This window comes from Mugil cephalus, chromosome 18 (genome assembly GCF_022458985.1).
Source record: "Mugil cephalus isolate CIBA_MC_2020 chromosome 18, CIBA_Mcephalus_1.1, whole genome shotgun sequence".
Classification (NCBI taxonomy): domain Eukaryota; kingdom Metazoa; phylum Chordata; class Actinopteri; order Mugiliformes; family Mugilidae; genus Mugil; species Mugil cephalus.
In genome coordinates this window covers 15663719-15683404 of record NC_061787.1, presented here as the reverse complement: position 1 = coordinate 15683404, position 19686 = coordinate 15663719, and the positions used below count along the sequence as shown (strand labels likewise).

At 42.9% G+C, this 19686-nt stretch overlaps 1 protein-coding gene across 1 annotated transcript; it reads left to right on the top strand.

Annotated features, from left to right (window-relative positions):
- The first annotated feature begins 160 nt into the window (after positions 1-160).
- Positions 161-13922, top strand: mtmr6 (myotubularin related protein 6). Its single transcript, XM_047568666.1, has 15 exons — positions 161-375; positions 2390-2521; positions 5431-5593; positions 5778-5935; positions 7136-7264; positions 7921-8055; positions 8167-8299; positions 10310-10419; positions 10552-10677; positions 10783-10832; positions 11678-11771; positions 11892-11998; positions 12801-12935; positions 13023-13149; positions 13281-13922. The coding sequence occupies exons 1-15, from the start codon at positions 352-354 to the stop codon at positions 13653-13655; spliced, it is 1998 nt and encodes a 665-aa protein (XP_047424622.1). The 5' UTR covers positions 161-351; the 3' UTR covers positions 13656-13922.
- The last annotated feature ends 5764 nt before the right edge of the window (positions 13923-19686 follow it).

The window sequence follows — 19686 nt, the reverse complement described above, 5'->3', positions numbered from 1 at the left end:
CAATTTCTTTGCCCTGTGCCTCCTCGTGTGTAGTGGCAATAAAGTTGAATCTAATCTATAAAAAAAAAAAAAAAAAAAAAAAAAAAAATCTACATAATCGTCGGCAAAGCTATACACCTTTTATTTTGAAATCCAACACTTGGCGTGATGACGTGAAAGCTGTCAGCGACAGTGGCTTTACGCGGATGAGAGAGTGAAATAATTGACAATAAACACATATCGTATGCCGCCGAAAAAGCAAATGCTTTTCGCGTAGTTGTTGCAGCCTTCATCTTATCAATGATACAGTCACCGTCGGAGGGCGTCGTTTGAAGCTTTGCAGTCGCTGACAGCTGTTTCTCCCCCGGAGAAATGGAGCATATCCGTACACCAAAGGTAGCTAACGATTCTTGCTTAGTGCCAGCGGATGCTACACAGTTAGCATCCTGGCCTGTTCTTTGGGTGATTATTTTTGTGATGCCTATGCGTGTTTTGCCGGATGTCATTTGTTTGATTGAATGTGTGTGCATCAGTGATGTAGCACGGTGGCTAACAGGTGTCGCCAGCGGCTAGAAGTGTCAGACGTGACGAGCATCAATGAGCTGATTGTTTCCTCCACGTACAACAAATGGCTTCATCCTTGTCATGTTATTATTCACACGCCCTATTTTGGATCGAGATAGTCTCACACTATTAAAGTGAGACAGTGAATCTATCATGCTACATTAAAAAAATAATGGCACAGCAATGGAGCTACCACACACGCACGGGGCTGTATGAACGTAAAAATGGATCAGGGTAGTCATTGGAGGATTGGCACTTTTTTAGATGTTTTCTGACATTGTTATCATTTGAGAAGTTGTCACAAAAAAAACGTGCAACGATATATTGGCGTGTTTCACGGGGATCATGTGATCGTGGAGTCAGTCAAGACTTGGTAAAAGTAAGGATCGCTGCAGAACAGGACTAGATCAGCCAGCCAGGCCTGTACTGTCAGAACAAATACAAAGACAATACGGCTCATGCACTGCTCACACAGTATGGCTTTGAAGGCACTTGATCTGATATGACAATGTCAAAAAATATTATGAACACTTTTATGAAATATTGACAGTTAAATTTATTCTTTATAAGAGCAGATGAGTTATTCCTAACATTTTTTTTTTAGTATTTTCAGGGTGTTTTTCCAATTTTCTGTCAATGACCCAATTTCTGAGGCTGCAGGAAATCACACATCACAGCAAAGTACACACACAGTTTCTTAGGGATCAAATCATGTGGGCGGGATTGCATACAGACTGGGTGTGTCCACATTGCCTCAAATGTTTGCTTAATTTAGCAGCAAAGCGGGCAAGAAAATGCACGCTTTAGGTGATTACTTTGTGTTTAAAGAAACAACTAGTACCAAATGTTGTGTTGGATTCGCAAGTAGTGAATTTAGAGGACTTGAGGGATACTTTACATCGCGTCATTGATTTACAAAACCAACCTTTTTCACGAGACTGTGTGAGACGTCCATGCCCCCTTTCCCCCTCTGTCACTCATTCACTGGCAGTCACTTCCTGTGTGCGTTGAGAAGCCTGCTTGTGACACGGCTGGTTGCTGGGAGACAGAGATGGCATCAGTTGTTTCATCATATCCGAGGACGCACACAAAGGAAGAGGGCGTCTGAGTCAACAAGAAAACTGTTGGCCTGATCATGGAATTGGACTGTTTGCAGCGACAGCAGCACGGTATCCAAAAAAAAACAATCACATATCAGAGTTTGGCTGCAGTCTCTGGGTGACTGGTATCACTGTATTTTAGAGTTAATGAGCCTAACACATTTTCTTCTAATGTATCCCAGTAATGTAACTGAAATATGCACACAAAGGCCATTATATGCATTTTGAGACCCATCCCATGTGTAAAGACAGTTGATAGTATAGCATATGTACTATATATACTGTATATGAAGTAATAGCCTTGCTTTTTCCATAAAGGGAGGTTTTAGATAACTACATTTAAGAATTTTAGTTGTCACCCCAGTTTGTTGTTACAGTTTGCTGACTACAACCATTAGCCTATTGTGAAAACTTGTGACTCGAGTAAATATTCTACTCCCAGTATTTTATGTCTGTACGGTGCGTCTGTATCCAGGGACATTTTCCTTCCGTGTCCAGAAATCTCCCATGACCCCTGTTGTAACGGAACTGGCAGCCGTTAGCGAGGGCCAGCTGGTGAGGATTAGATGTCGTACCAGCTGGAACCAGCGCCTCGTGCTACTTGCATTCGTTTTCCGTCAGGTGTCATTCGTGTTAGCGAGATCCCATCACCTTCCCTTTCACCGCCTCCCGCTGACATTCAGCCCGGGGAGAAACCTCACCGCTAACCTCCGATTGATTCCCGGTGTGTGTCGGTGTCTGTGCAGGTGGAGCAGGTGCGGCTGTTGGATCGCTTCAGCAACAAGTCCACAAATGGCACTTTGTACCTCACAGCCACACATCTCATCTTTGTGGAGAGCAGCTCCAACAACTCAACCTCTGCTGGACAGGAAATCTGGGTGAGTAGCTCGGGTGGTGACTTTTCTTTTGGCAGTGCTGCAGGTATCACCCACAGCAGTGCAAGGTTAATGGTTGCATAATGGGAGGACAGCAGTTTTATTGTAGCTACCACTCCCAGAATTTCCCAGAAGTACGTTACTGCATTTTTAAAAGCAAACTAATTGCAACAGTTGTGCTCATTTGTTGACATTAGCCCGCTATTTAATTTATTTATTTTTTTTGTACTCTGGACTATATTATTCATGCACCTTCATTGGATCGACTAAAGCAGCAGCTTTCGAGCAAAATCACTGCTTCAGGTGAAATCACAGGTCAGCTTTTCGGTCTGTGACTCTGCAGCTGGTTTTAACCTTCTTTCATTTTATTTATTTTTTTAGCTCCTAGACCATGCCTCGAATAAAGGTTTGTGTCAGCTGTTTGTGAAAGCCACACATGTCTGGTTCTGCAGAAGCTTTCAGTGTGTGTGTGACGACAATATTTCCTCCCCACAGCCACAAAAAGAGACACTAGTGTCGCCATCATCACATGGAAGTTTGAAACATGAGTGTGTGTGTGTGTGTGTTGGGGAGAAGAGTATGTAAAAGCTTGTTGTGTGCAGGAAGAGGATGCTGGGTTGGGTGTCAAAACCCTCATTGTGCAGTTGCACACAGCCAGGTTAGGTCTGTGTGTGTTTTTTTGTTTTGTTTTTTTACCTTCACGTGAAAGATAAGAGAACTGGGTTATTAATGTCTGCCAGCAACAGTGCAGTTTTAGGGTGTTACAAACAGGAAACAAAATAACTAGCACTTTTGTTGTGAACCTAGAGCAGTCGTTTGAGAATGAGAGATTATGGGGAAATGATCCTTGAGATGTAACCATTTTGGTTTTGTGTGAAGCAATCTGAGCTCATGATTTTAGATTTTACTTCCCATATTGAATTGTGATACACACTCACTGGCCTCTTTATTAGGTACACCTTGGTAGTAAGAAGTTGGACCCCCTTTTGCCTTCAGAACTGCTTTAATTCTTCGTGGCATACTTTAAACAAGGTGTTGGAAACATTCCTCAGAGATTCTGGTTCATATTGACATGATGGCATCACACGGTTGCTGCAGATTGTTCGGCTGAACATCTATGATGCAAATCTCCTGTTCCACCACATCCCAAAGGTGCTCTATTGGATTGAGATCTGGTGACTGTGGAGGCCGTTGGAGTACAGTGAACTCATTGTCATGTTCAAGAAACCAGTTTGAGATGATATGAGCTTTGTGACGTGGTGCGTTATCCTGCTGGAAGTAGCCGTCAGTAGATGGGTACACTTTGGTCATGAAGGGATGGACATGGTCAGCAACAATACTCAGGTAGACTGTGGCATTTAAACCATGCTCAGTTTGTACTAAAGTGCCCAAAGTGTGCCAGGAAAATATCCCTCACACCATTACACCACCAGCAGCCTGAACCATTGATACAAGGCAGGATGGATCCCTGCTCCAATGTTGTTGACGCCAAATTCTGACCCTTCCATCCGAATGTCACAGTTGAAATCAAGACTCGTCAGACCAGGCAACCTTTTTCCAATCTTCTATTGTTTAATTTCGGCGAGCCTGTTCAAACTGTACTCTCAGTTTCCTGTTCTTTGCTGACAGGAGTGGCACCCAGTGTGGTATTCTGCTGCTGTAGCCTATCTACTTCAGGGTTGGACGTGTTGTGCGTTCAGAGACGGTATTCTGCATTCCTTGGTTGTAACGAGTGTTTATTTATTTGAGTTAGTGTTGCCTTTCTATCATCTCCAACCAGTCTGCCCAACCTCCTCAGACCTCTCACATCAACAAGGCATTTTCGTCCACACAGCTGCCGCTCACTGGATATTTCCTCTAATTCAGACCATTGTCTGTAAACCCCAGAGATGGCTGTGCATGAAAATCCCAGTAGATCAGCAGTTTCTGAAATACTCAGACCAGCCGTTTGACACCAACAACCACACCACATTCAAAGTCACTTAAATCCCCTTTCTTCCCCATTCTGATGCTCGGTTTGAACTTCAGCAAGTTGTCTTCATCACCTCTACATGCCCAAATGCACTGAATTGCAGCCATGTGATTGGCTGATTAGCTATTTGCATTTAATTGAACTGCACTTTTTGGAGAAGCAGTGTTCAGACTGCAGCAGTGACCGGCCTACAGTGTGGAAAAAGTTAGCGTGCCTTAAAATGCTTTGTGCAGCAGAACCAGGGCCACGACCTCCTCCCCACCATCCTTCCTGCTTTCTCTGCTGAGGGGAGACATTTTTCCTGTCGTGCTTTCACCTGGGTTTCTGTGCGTGTGTGTGTTTAGTAAAATCACTCTGTTGGTCACACAGAGAGAAAGAGACAGTTTGTCAGAATGCTACCGTGCCTCATAAAATATTAAAGAGCGGCTGTGTCGCTGTCTGTCTCAGCAGCTGGTGAGATCAGCATTTTAAACTGCGCGGCCATGTGCGTTCCTGTTTATGTCTGTGTGTCTCACTGCTCATTACTGATGCTGATTAATGTGCATCTTTATGATTTCCCATGGCTGCGGTACTTAGGCTGTGCTCATGAATGTGGTAATGTGCCGCATTTGACCTCCTTGCCCTCTATACTTCGTGAGCGTTACACAATTCAAGTTTATATGCTAATGTGGAGCGAGGTTTTTGCAACAAATGCAAACGCAGATGAAAGAAAAAAAATGATTCTCAGAGGAACAACTCAAAAAAATAAAAAAAAAAACAGCACAAGGTGTTGAACCGAACAAGCCTGTTCCAGAGACGACCCTCCCCTCCACATAGGACCCAAAGGCCCTCCCTAACAATAATTCAAAATTGTCAAAGAGGTGGAGCGTAAGTGAAGCCAAGGCAGGTGCCCGACACCAGGGCAGACATACACGACCCATTCCTCTCTCCTTCTCTGCAGATTTTGCATCACCATATAGCCTCCGTGGAGAAGCTCTCCCTGACCACCACAGGCTGCCCCCTGGTCATTCAGTGCCGCAACTTCAGGGTGGTTCATTTTGTGGTCCAGAGAGAAAGAGACTGCCACGACATCTACAGCTCGCTGCTACGTCTTCTACGGCCAGGTACTTTTCTGTCGGTCCATACCAAGTTCAGTTTTGTTTTATCGTAAACATTTATTTATTTTTTTTGCTTTACACGTGTATCTACATTAGATACACATGTATCTAATAATGTATAGTGTTTATGTGCAGTGCTCTAACATTTATCTTTGTTCAACATTTCTATTTTCTTTACTTCTATGTGCAGTAAACTATGAGGAGCTCTATGCATTCTCCTACAACCCCAAACAAAACGACCAACAGAGAGAGGAAGGATGGCAGCTCATCGACCTGGGGGCGGAGTTTGAGAGGATGGGCATCCCCTGCGACCAATGGCAGCTCACTGACGTCAACCGGGACTATAAGGTCGATAGTACGAGTGTTCTTGACATGAGCAACAACAAGAAATGCATATGCTTTTACTGGATATTGTGTCAGGAAGAAGAAGAAGAACATAATCCATTCATTGCAATGGGATTAAATTGTTGGCATGATATTAGGAGCAGTAGACCAAGAAACGACTTATCTTTTTACTAGGCTTTTCAGTCAAGAGCAACATGCATTAACACAGTAAGTCAGTGGCTTGTGACTCAAAATATGTAAAACCCTGAGAATGTTTCGAACCTTGGTGCTCTCCCTGTGTGCCATAAAACTCCATCTACCACATGGAAAACACAGCACTCTCTTGTGACCGAGCCATAAAGTCATTTTGCATTGGAAGCTACATGGCTGTATTTCATATGTCACAAAATCCACAATTTTTTACTTCCCCCAGACGTCCCTTTTCAACTGCACCTTATGTTGTAATGAGTTGACTATGAACTGCACTTGTGGCAGTTTTATATGGAGAACATAGTCATTGCCACATTCTGTATCATGAAGAGATTGCATGTGAAGGTCCAGCAGGGGGCACTAAAGCTTCACTATTAGAGTCAGTGCTATATATTAGCTATTATGTTAGCAAACAGGCCTTCAGTGCAGAATGTGACATATTTTTGCACTTCAAGTATATCTTACATAATCAAGTACTAGTATATGCATATATTATACCTATATTATATATATTATATATTTTATCCTCTTATGTGTGTGTGTGTATATATATGTACATGCTTTAATACATGTTTACATATTATATATTTCAATTATGTATGCTCATCTTGCACTTGACTCATTTGTATATATTTGTCTATACTATTATTATCATTATTATTATTATTATTGTTATTACCATTACTATTATTATTACATACTGATGCTGCTGCCATTATTACTACATACTTTTATTACCATCATATACTCTATTATATATTATATTATATACTATTCTACTATTATATATTATATGACATACTATACTACTACTATATACTGTTTATTTACAATAACACTACCATCAAATCATCAGTACTACTGCCTTCATATCTATCTTGTGTTTTTTTAAGTGTTCTTGTCCTTTTCTGTGTTTTTACCTTTGCCTTATTGTTATACCTCAGTATTTTATTCTATTGTATTTTATTGTACCCAAATACCGGACTGCTGTGACAACCTGATTTCCCCTCACAGGTGTGTGAGACATATCCACGTGACCTCTATGTTCCCATCACTGCCAGTAAGCCCATCATTGTGGGGAGTTCCAAGTTTAGAAGCAAAGGACGCTTTCCTGTACTCACATATTTCTACCAAGAAAAGAAGGTAATTTAAAAATTCACAGAGCTGGGAGTAGTAGTCCCTCTCGATCAATTGCCCCATGAAAGAAATTAGATCAGAGGCCCAAAGTTTGTTAGCTGTCCTGATGTGACACGAGAAGAAAGGCCATAGCATTGACAGCAATGAAAAATGAATTACCCAAAGTTACAAGGCAAATGTAATAAGATGCACATATTGGAGTATTTATTAACAAAGCGTGCAAAGTTGAAATCATTGTTTAAGGTGCTTCTACAGCTCGTGATCAACAAATCTGCTCATTACATTTCTTGCAAAGGTAATTCTGTCCTGAAGAAATGAAACTGTTATGTACCCCTAGTTTTGTAACATGATGCTAGAGGACCTTCTGTTGGGAATTCCCCACATTGTAGAACAAAGGCAACATATTTTTCTTTCCTGATATTCCAGTAGAGCAGCATTTAGGTGGAAAAGTCACGTCAATTGTGCAATCTCTAGCAGGTGTAGTTTTGAGAATAGTTTGTCTTGTGCAGAAATGCATCCAGTCATTTTCTTTTCAACCTCGAAGTAAAGTATCCTACAAATTGCTATTTTACCTTATTGGTAAATTTGATGTTATTTTGTAAGACGCAGTCGTGGAAGAATGTAATGATGTTTTTTTCTCGTGGTTCCGTTTACTCTGACAGGCGGCGGTGTGCCGATGCAGTCAGCCTCTCTCTGGGTTCAGTGCGCGATGCCTCGAGGACGAGAGCATGCTGCAGGCCATCAGCAAGGCCAACCACAACAGCCGATTCGTTTATGTCATGGATACCAGGCCAAAGGTGATGTGATGACAACACAATCACTTAAAAAAGCAGACAAGCTTCAACAACACTTTTGAGATACTGCTAAAATTCATTTTGAGTTAATAGTTTTTCGTTTTTCTTTTGCAGTTGAATGCGCTAGCGAACAGAGCAGCAGGTAAAGGCTACGAGAACGAAGACAACTACTCCAACATCCGCTTCCAGTTTGTTGGCATTGAAAACATCCATGTAATGAGGACCAGCCTGCAGAAACTGCTAGAAGGTTGAACACGTGTTGCCAAGCACACGCCAGTCAGGCATAACATTACGACCACTGACAGGAAAAGTCGATACCATTGACCATCTTGTGACAGTTCAATGCTATGCTGAGAAACTTTTGGACCTGTAACTTAAACATGTACCACCCCACGTAGACCAGACCAGGCACCCCCATCCCACATCCCACATGACACTCCTTGATGGCAGCAGTATGCAGCCTGGTACACGCATACAAAAACGCTGTAGGAACAACTCAAAAAAAACGGGGAAACAAAATTTAAAAAAATACCTGCACAATATACAGTGGGGGAAATAAGTATTTGATCCCCTGCTGAATTTGTAAGTTTGCCCACTTCCATAGAAATGATCAGACTCTGGTTTTTATGGTTGTTTACTGGTTATGGGTATAGACAGAATATCAGTCGAAAATGCATAAAAAACACACAATCTAAAAGTTATAAATTGTTATGTATTTTATTAAGGGAAATAAGTATTTGATCCCCAACAATTCACTTAGAATTCAGGCTCCTACAGATTGGCTGGTGCGCATGTGGCACACAGCTGTGCTCAGTCAACTAATTACCAATACTCCTGATCTTAACTCGTCATGTATATAAAGCACACCTGCTCTAAGAATCAGTTTCTTACATTCCAACTTCTACAGCACCATGGGCAAGACCAAAGAGCTGTCAAAAGATGTCAGGGACAAGATTGTAGACCTGCACAAGGCTGGTATAGGTTACAAAACCATCAGCAAAAGGCTTGGTGAGAAGGTGACAACTATTGGTGCCATTATTCGCAAGTGGAAGACCCATAAAAGGACCATCAACTGTCCTCGGTCTGGAGCTCCCCGCAAAATCTCGCCTCATGGAGTGAGGATGATGATGAGAAAGGTGAGGGAGCAGCCTAAAACAACACGGCAGGAGCTTGTTAATGATCTGGAAGCAGTTGGGACCTCCGTCACCAAGAAAACAGTTGGCAACACACTGCGCCGTTATGGATTGAACTCTTGCAGTGCCCGCAAGGTCCCCCTGCTCAAGAAGGCACATGTACAGGCCCGCCTTAAGTTTGCCAGTGAACATCTAAATGACTCAGAGAAGGCTTGGGAGAAAGTGCTGTGGTCTGACGAAACCAAAGTTGAGCTATTTGGCATTAACTCGACCCGCCGTGTTTGGAGGATGAAAAAACGTGAGTATGACCCAAAGAACACCATACCCACGGTTAAGCATGGAGGTGGAAACATCATGTTTTGGGGCTGTTTTTCAGCAAAGGGTACAGGGCAACTTCACCGCATTATGGAGCTAATGAATGCAGCCATGTACTGTAACATCTTGGACAAAAACCTTCCTCCTCAGCAAGAACACTGAAGATGCCTCGTGGGTGGGTTTTCCAACATGGCAATGACCCAAAACATACTGCCAGGACAACAAAGGAGTGGCTCAAGAAGAAGCATATTAAGGTCATGGAGTGGCCTAGTCAGTCTCCAGACCTTAACCCGATCGAAAACCTGTCTAGGGAGCTGAAGCTCCGAGTTTCCAAGAGGCAGCCAAGAAACTTGAAGGATTTAGAGACTGTCTGTAAAGATGAATGGGCCAAAATCCCTCCTGCGCTGTGTGCAAACCTGGTGACCAACTACAAGAAACGTCTCATCGCTGTGCTTGCCAACAAAGGTTTCTCTACAAAGTACTGACTTGTGTTGTGCTTGGGGATCAAATACTTATTTCCCTTAATAAAATACATAACAATTTATAACTTTTAGATTGTGTGTTTTTTATGCATTTTCGACTGATGTTCTGTCTATACCCATAACCAGTAAACAACCATAAAAACCAGAGTCTGATCATTTCTATGGAAGTGGGCAAACTTACAAATTCAGCAGGGGATCAAATACTTATTTCCCCCACTGTAAGGAAGGTGGTCATAATGTTACGCCCGATCGGTGTATATTGCCCATACAAGCTATTACAGTCAACGGTCAGTGTAGGGTTAAAGTGAATGTACTGTGTGTTTTCAGTGATTGGGTCTAGGTCTCTTTCCATGAGCGACTACCTGGTTGGACTCGAGAGCAGTGGCTGGCTGCGACATATCAAGGCTGTAGTAGATGCAGCTATCTTTCTCGCTAAGGTGTTTTTTCCCTTTTCATTCTTCTGGAATTCTGTTTTTAAAAGCACATTTACCCATGTCTGTTAATCCATTACGCAGTATCTGTCAAGATTTTGCCCTAAATCCACATTTGTTTGCTTTCAACCCCCCCAGGCGGTGACAGTGGAAGGAACCAGCGTGTTGGTTCACTGTTCAGATGGATGGGACAGAACAGCCCAAGTCTGCTCCTTGGGGTCGCTGCTCATGGACCCCTACTACCGCACTATCAAGGGCTTCATGGTACTAGCTGCAGATGGACGCATGCAATGATGCTGATATGAGTGTAAACTTGGGATTTGTGGCTTTTTGCGTCAGACTTGCGTTTCACTCACATTTGTCTCCCAGGTACTGATAGAGAAGGACTGGATCTCATTTGGTCACAAGTTTGCAGACAGGTAAAGTTTGACTTGGATCAGCTTATCAGTTCAGTTTCACACAGAGAAAAAAAATCATGCAAATTAAAATGCGCCAGGACAAACCACTTGACATTGCTCACTACACCTGTGTGTGTTTAGGGCGGTAACAAGAACAAAGGTCTTCTGTTCTTTATACCGCGAGAGAAACATTGTCATGCACATGAACACTGGCCAGTATACTGGGGAAAGAGACGTGGTGCCTCCGGATACTGAGCAGAATAGTGGAGTTAATGGGTTCAGTAGGCCATTAGCATAAACTTAGACCTTTCCCACTCAAAATGTACTGCTTCACAGTTCATTTGGGACCAGATTGAGACTACTCTAGGAGTGGTTGTGATTGTGATTGTACAAACCCAAGCGTGAAGCGTCTCCTCAGCTGCCAAACAAACCAAACCACAGTGTGTGAACAGGGCCAAGCGCACTTCTTGCTTAAATTCCACAGTTAAATTCCACAGTTACTGACACGGCCTGTTCAAACCCGGTACCCGGTACAGCTGTCCACGCAGAATACCCAGTGGTCAGCTGTAGGCGCTAGGCCTGTAGGTACTAGTTTGAATGCACTAGAGATGCTTTGAGATCACATTTGGAGGTGGTCTGGGCCATATTCGCTTAGCAGAATGAAGAAAATCTTTCTTTACTTTAAAAGTATGGCGATTCTTAAAGTGATCACGACGTGGCTAGTGTATTCTGCTTAAACAAATTCTTCCGATTACATTTTCCACATTAGCCATAGCTATAAAGCGACTTAATGACTACTGTATATTGCTAGAATTATTCTATGCATATAGTATGTATAACACTATAGTATCATTATCTTCCTCTAGATGTGACCAGCTGGACGGGGATCCAAAGGAGGTGTCCCCCATCTTTACTCAGTTCCTGGAGTGTGTCTGGCAGCTGACTGAGCAGTTCCCGCAGGTGTGTGGGAATGTGGCTGCTAAACAACATTTGTACCGTCTGACCTACGCAGATCTGCATGTTACGTACGAGGCGGTTTGGTTTATTGAAATCCATTTGACGACAGCATTCTTTCTTTAGGCATTTGAGTTCAGCGAGTGGTTCCTGCTGCAGATCCACGAACACGTCCACTCCTGTCAATATGGAAACTTCCTTGGGAACAACCAGAGGCAGAGGGAGGAGTTGCAGTAAGCCTGACACTCTTGGTCACACGACCGTTTACTGTTTCTGTCTTTGGAAATCTACTGGCTACAGAAATAACAGCGAACATTAGGGTTGGGTATCATAAGGGATGTTTGCAGTTGATTCGGTTCAATTCAGTATTGATTCATTCAGAGATATTGCAGTTTCAAAATAATTCTGCTTGGTTCTGAAAGATGGTTCGCAAAAACCAATTTTGTCGTTGGTTTCAGAGATTTGTGGTATTTTGACTCCTTTTTACTTTTTAAGTCCGAATTGCTGTCACACTTTCAGTTTGTTTTGGATCTTTCTAATGAGATGACTCAGGAAATGGCATATATAAGGATTTCATGAAGATCGTTTTTGAATGCGGCCCATGCCTTACTTGATACTGTGAGGACAACATCATTAATCTGTGAATGAAAGCAGGCAGACATCTGTTGACGTACTTGTAAATCAAATAAAACGCGTGGCTAAATCTCTGAAGTTATATTACATCCCAACCCATAGCAAACATGCAGAGAAGTCCTGCCCACAATTTCCCGTACTGGCAATTATTGCAATTATTGCCCCTCTTCAGGAATCATCGTTGAGTTAAAGACTTAAACAAACACTTTTCACTCTGGATGAATATGAAGCCTGGCAAACATACCATATTTCAACATGACACCATCTCATTCATCTCTGTTATATTAGAATGTGTTCCTCTTTCCCTTTCTATGCTTCGTATAAGCATAGAAAATGTGATATTCAGCAAACTTCCTCTGTGTGTAAAAGTTCAGCTAAGTTGTGTGTTTTCCTGCATTTCAGACTGAGAGAGCGGACTCACTCACTTTGGGCATATCTAATGAGCGAAAAGCAGAACTACTTGAATCCGTTCTACAGCCCCGCGTACTGTGAAGCGCATCCTGTGCTGGAGCCCTCCACTCTGCCCTACAATTTCAAGTTAGTGCAGTCCTCCTCGCCTAACCTCTGTCGTTTGCGTCTCCCTCCTTACAAATAACTACCTGCATGTTTGTGGTTGAAACCAAGGTTCTGGAGGAACATGTACCACCAGTTTGATCGGTCTATGCACCCGCGTCAGTCCATCCTCAAAACTATTCTGACCCTGAGGGAAAGCAACCGCAAGGCAGAAAGCACACTGCAAGCACTGGAGACCGTGAGCTGAATTCTCTTTATGTTTTCGTAGCATTTACATGTTGTAAATAGCTGCTCTTATATACAGGACATTGCTCCCCAAAAAAGAAATGATTTTTTGATGAGCTCTCTCTGTTGTCTCTTTGCATACAGAAGCTCCAGCAGCTCGGTGTGGCCCCCATTGCGACCTCTGACCCTCCTGCGCCGCCTCCCACGAGAGATCAGCGCTCCGGCACCCTCCCACCGCGTCCCGACTCCCTGATCCTGGGCGCACCCATCAACCGCAAGGAAGTGCAGCGCCGCGTGGAGGAGGAGGAGCAGGAGCAGCAGGAGGAGGAGGAGGAGGAGGAGGTGGGCGAGGAGGCCACGGAGGGCACTGACACCGAGCGGACAGTGGAGGGCAGCAGCGGCACCGAGAGCAGGAAGCAGAGCTACGGCGAGCTGGAAGGGACATACAAGAAGGAGCTGGCCAAAGAAGAGCCGGCCGTCGTCAGCCTGGAGTTCGGCGTGGCCCGGATGACCTGCTGAAACCGAGCAAGAGGGATTGTGGGATACTGAGGGACAAGCGGTTGAGCGAGAGGGCTTATAGAAATCGCGTGCGTGTCAAGAGGAAGCTGCCGTTCTGTATGTGATTATGTGCTGATTACACAAGGGTCCTGAGTGGGCCGAGTGGATGAAGTTGTATGTCTGTATAGTCTAAATCTCTATGGAAAGCCTCATTATTATCTCATAAACAGCGCCTATATGGTAAAAAGCTTGTTTTTTTTTTTTTTATGAATGTTGAAAAGCACTATAGAAAATTCATGAATACATAAAGAGAATAAATTCATCAAAAGAAAAGAAATCTTTGCAGTTATTGCAGAATAGAATTTTAAAACATGATGTTCCCAGTGGTTGACACGAAAATCACTTTTTTTGGCAACAGAAACATTTAATTTCATCCGAAGGCCCGAATCCGACCTAATCTAATGTCGTTGAGCTGATTTTGCTCTGATCTGAACGATTAAAAGAGAAAAAAAAAATTGGCCGCGTGCATCATAAACAACAGCGCTAAAATTTGCATTGGAACAAAATTTGTTTACCGCGTCTGTCTGAACGCAGTTCACTTTATTTCTTTTAGCTTTCCCTACAGTTTCCACTTCCTTCTTGATTTTTACTTCATTATTTTAAATAAGATACTGGACGCTGTAAAAGTGCCAAGTCTAAGCTTTAATTTGAGTGGTTTTACACTGCAACAGGAGGATATATTTAAATTCCTTCCTACCACATCAGGTTCTTTCAATAATGCCTTACATATATTCAAGATACAGCTTTAATGATGTGGAAATCATTATTTATATGCATTGAAAATGCTCAAACTCTGTGTTAAGAACACACATTGCGTCTGCTGTCAAAACACTCTTTAAGTATGGACTGTATTTAAAAGGTGCCGGGACAACTGAAGAGGTTCAGCTGTCAACGGGTGCCCTCATTGATCACCTAATCCTATTTTACCTCTCACATTGATCATTTAATCTGAGTTACTAATGCGCATTGATCCCCGAATCCCATTGGTCGTATCCGTCTGCCGTGTCACCGACTTATTATTTATGACAGCTGACCCTGATCGGGGGTCACTGGCACAGATACGCAGGGAGCAGGCGGTGTGTGTGAGGGTCAGTGGGTCTGCCTGTCCATGAAAGGGTTAACCAAAAAGATACCTAAATTTTCTTTTGTTCTTAAGAAAACCTGAAAATTATCTGTGTGTCACATCACCAAAAATAGCTCGCATAATTCAGAACATTGTTCCTTTATCTGGGTTAGCTTTGCTGAAGGAGACTCTGAGGATGTGATGAGAATCTAGGCCAGAAGTTCACATTTATATTCGGGCCAGACTGTGTGTTTTGGCTCAAGGCCATCATAATTCTTGTAAATGTGCTTCATATCAGGGCTCAGAGAGGATTTGATGGTCACTAGATTAGATTTACTGTAAGTGCGAAAACGTCTTCCTTTACCGAGTAGTAGAAATGCAAAACCACGATTTCATAATATGCGGGGTTGATGGACGACGTGTATTATTTCGCTGCTGTGTGAACTCTGTTCATGCTGCTGTGAGTAAACAGGAGTCAGTGAGCTGCTAAATTCTTTATGGACCCGGCGCTACCAGCAGTTCACTTCACCCTCTTCACATGCTGGAGGAATAAATGCAGTTCTGTGCTTGCAAACACGTTCGCGCAACCGTCAAACAAAGTGGCCATTGGCCTCAGACAAATTTGTGTCTGTAGGCGAATAGACAAGTCATTATTCATCGGTGGCAACTAGGAATCGAGGCGGACTGCCACTGCAGTGTGATGCGATGAGTATACCCCCTCTAGACCCATCTCCAGCGCTGCAAAATGTTGCCCACACAAGTAAAAATAAGATTATTATTCACGTTTTTTTTTTCTTTCACACAGTTTCAACTTCAACCTCACCAACCTCTTTAAAAGTGGTCAGTCATTTAGATGAATGGTAAAACTCTTAAGTGTGTTTAATAGAGCGGTTAAAGATGGATGGCCAGGGACCAAAGGGTCAGTGGTTCAAATCCCAGGACCGACGAGAGGAAGCTTACGTGCCTGTGAGCCATGCATGCACCTCTTGTTGCATGTACAAATGAATGCCGAGACCAAATCTGTGTGTGTAGAAACAAAAAGATTCTTTTTTTTTCTTCTTTTTTTTGGTGTTAAATGAATTATTCCGGGTTGCAGTTTGAGAGCAAAATGATAAATAAATAATATTTAAAATATTTCAGATTTTTTAATGGACATTTTCGATGCTGTTTGGAATAGTGCAATCAGGTTAATGCACCTCCGGCTCTGGCTTTACTCCGTGTTAGAGGCCTTCCTGTAGCCTACTTGTGCATATTACCTTACATCAAACATTGAAGAGCCTCTTCCACAGACAAGCTGCAGAGGGCTCTCCCAGGGGCTCTAAATCATTCAGATGAGCACTGCACGCCATGCCGGTAGAACGCTCCTTAGGACAAGGAGGAAATATTGCACTTACTCTGTAACCAAATACATCTGGCATGTCAGCAAAACGTTTCCTTAAACAGAAATGCTGTATTCATGCGCACACACCATGTGTAGGTTTCTCAATGTTTGCGTTCGTTTGGGTCATCGATCTCCTACCTGACACGTAAGGCATTTGCATACGACTTAATATGTTAGACTTAAAGGGCGCTGTATTTGTGCAGTGTTTTCAACCATGCAGAGATATGAAATATGTCAGCACCATTTTTCTCTTTTAGAAATCGGTAAAGCACTTTTCTGTTCACTCACATGTGTACTTTCGCGTACATGTGTACACAGTCGTGATAGAGCAGACCCCAGGGCTGAAAAATGGACAAAGAAAAAAAGTGTCGTCAGAGCAGATTTATCAAAAAAAAATGCAGTTCCTGAAATGGCCACTTGGGGGCTGCCTCCACAATCGCCACAGATCGACAACAGACATTTCAGTGGCTTCTGGAAACTTGGCAGAGCAGTGATCTTATCACAACTCACGGCTGATGCTGGCATTTGAATGTCAAGCGTTTTGTGTACACAGCTTCATACGTCCCAACCACAAGGTTCTCGAGATGCATTCCTCCAAGGTTAGGCAAAGTGAGACGCTGCTAAGGTCGCTGGATCGCCACCACACCACTTTCCAGGAAACAACCACTGCTTGATAGTGTAAAGGTTTTGTCCACCTTCACATAGAGTCCACTGGTGTAAGTAAAAATGATAACTCAGTTAAAGGGCACAAAGATATTATTACACCAAACAAGCCTGTTCAGAGAAGCCAGTTTGATCAGTCTTGATCTTAGTTAAGGAATTTTTTCTTTTGTGTGCGTTCTGGTTCACCGATGTCACTTAGCTACTGGATGACAATAGACAGCCGTTTGGATGATTAGTTACCTTGCTTAATATGAGTTTTACCAAAACTAAAAAAAGGTTGAAATTGCTCATAGAGGCACTGAATTCTATGGAATGTAAAAGTGATTGCGTAGTCTGTGCTTAGACAGCTTAATCACAGTAAGCACCGGCCTCCCCGTCGATTACTTAAACAACAAAGGACCACAGGCAGTAATCCTAAAGGTTTAATACTGTCCACACAAGTGCGGACACGTGCGCACACTATAGCTTCGCGTAATCCAGAACTGGAAGACCCTCTGTCCTGGAAAAAGCCTTACCAACAGGACCCCTAGTGAGGATGATGACCAAGGCTTTATGCGAGTTTGCTCCCGTACAACAAAATTTGCCACAGCCTGCGTTTGTTCATACAATCCATCTGGATCCGTCACACCTGCGCACTGTTTGTGTTATTAATTCTTCGCGTACCCATTGTTTGCATCCACATACCTGTTTCTAATCCATGTAATACACACTTGTAAATCATGAGCACGTTGCTGATTGCATTGACAGCTGACAGATGACAGTGCCAATGTTCATCGAGTTTGAATAAAGAGTAAACCAATCTTGTGCATATATTATCTGCCAAAGTTAAACCCCCCTGTTTAAGTTATTGACAGGGCGTGTGATTTAGCGTAGATTAGCACAGCGAGTCAATTCCGGGCAGTGCTAATGTAAATTTGAGGGTGCAGTAAAGTTAACCTTAAACAGTGAGACTCGCATGTTCTGTTTGAGCATCCTGTATGTGTCCTGTTCAAGCCACAGAAGCTGAAATTACATAGTAAACAATACGTTTTTTTTTTCGTTTTTTTTTCTCGCGGCAGCTTTTTAGTGTATTGAACAAATACTGGTTCAGCAACACAGCTATGTATCATCCAAGACTGATAAGGATACAATCCTCAATAAACAAAGACAATTCATCTTCATGTCTTTACAAAATGGGAAGCTATGCTTGCCATTCTAGCTTTGGAGCGAAGGAAAAAAAATAATGCTTTTCCTTTACTTGGAAAACATTTGCATCTCTGTAAGATTTTGCCTAAGACTGGTTGTGCACTCTCATTTCATTTGCAAATGAAGATATATAAAAAGAAACCGTGTGCTTTTTCACTTTTACGTCATTAACTAATTTTCTGAGGAAACATTTCTAAACATTAAATCTATTCATCCATCCATCGAGCCTTCCTTCATTATTTTTCCCTCTGCCACAAGCACATGCACTTCATCCATATTTTCACGCTGAGGTTCTTTGCTGGCAGAGTTTTAAGTGTGCGAGGGGTGCACATGCACATTGTAATAGACAACACAGTGAGAGAAAAGACGTCCTCTAACTGTCCCACTTAGCGCTGAGCTTCACTCAAGGGGCTGAAACGGGAACCCTATTTAGACAGAGTGGGGGGAGGATATGGGTGTGTGCTTCTTCTGTTGCATGTGTCTGTCTTCAGCTGCAAAATGAGCAATAATTAGGTTGTGAAGAGAGCCACATGTTGCGTTATTTTACAAGCACAAACCTGAATGTAGTTTGACTTCATACATTGTAAAACTGTCAAATGTGTGCTTTAAAAGCTGAGTGATTTATGAGAATTCTCTGGATGGTGGTATATAATAATACAGTCATACTGTTGTGTGCTTTCTTTAATAATTTACTGGTGTTCAAACAGCTTAAGCGTCGTAATGATGATAAGCACAATCCTTTGTCTCCTCGTGTGATAACTGAACCCACTCATCAATCCACCGGCCATCTGCCGCTCAGAGTCAGATTCAAGTCCAAGCAGCAGCCAGCTGACCGGCTAGAATGGCCGCAGGGCACATCTGATGCACCTGAAAACCTGCACACTGGGTGACTGGCAGGCAGAGCGGCTGGGTGACTGACTGGTGGGATGACTGGACAGATTATCTTTCTTACTGGGGGAGAGGAAGATAAGGAAGACATGCTTCACTGCTACACTCTGGGGGAAGCCCTCCAAATGTGTTGGGTGTGGGTGTGAGCATGTCTGTTGATGTGTGGGTGTGTGTGTGTTGCCTTGAGCTCATGAATGCAGACATTGTTTGATAGCAGTGGGCTGGAAGAGGAGAGCCCGTGCCCACAGCAACCAAGCAGGAGGAGGAGGAGGAGGTGGAGGAGAGAGACAAGCAGTAGGGAAGGGGAGGAAGGAGGGGAGAGGAGGTTCGTAAGTGGGTCGGGGTATCGGGGAGACTCGTGGGGGGTTGGGAGGATAAAAAAGGCAGTTAAAAGAGCACACACACGGAGGATCACATGGAAAACGGGAGAATGATGGGTGAATCTACTGCATGTATTCTGACATACAAAAGGATCATTTGTTGGCAGAATAATGTAGAAAATAACAGTTTCAGAGATTTAAAATCTCCTTTATTTCTCTTTATTCAGTTAAAACCCAATTAACCAGGAAGTAATTTCGATCAAATTAATAGAGCTATAAAATTGCTCACATACACTGATAGCGCTGCACATTGTGTGAAAGCGAAAGATGCAAAGTGACAAGTTGAGGCACTGCCCTTCCCTCCAGCTATCGAACTGTTACTTGTTTCACATGCCTACAGAAACTCAGCTGGTTGCCAAGTAAGTCATAGCTAATGTGCAAATTATACCGTTGGCTGCATAAACCGGTAATGCACAATTACAAATACAAACA

Bases quoted from the DNA above. Each gene is read 5' to 3' on its own strand.
- mtmr6 (XM_047568666.1), top strand. From the start codon at position 352: ATGGAGCATATCCGTACACCAAAG. The intron at 2,522-5,430 runs GTGAGTAGCTCG...CCTTCTCTGCAG, and splicing joins CTGCTGGACAGGAAATCTGG to ATTTTGCATCACCATATAGC. The intron at 11,772-11,891 runs GTGTGTGGGAAT...TTCTTTCTTTAG, and splicing joins TGACTGAGCAGTTCCCGCAG to GCATTTGAGTTCAGCGAGTG.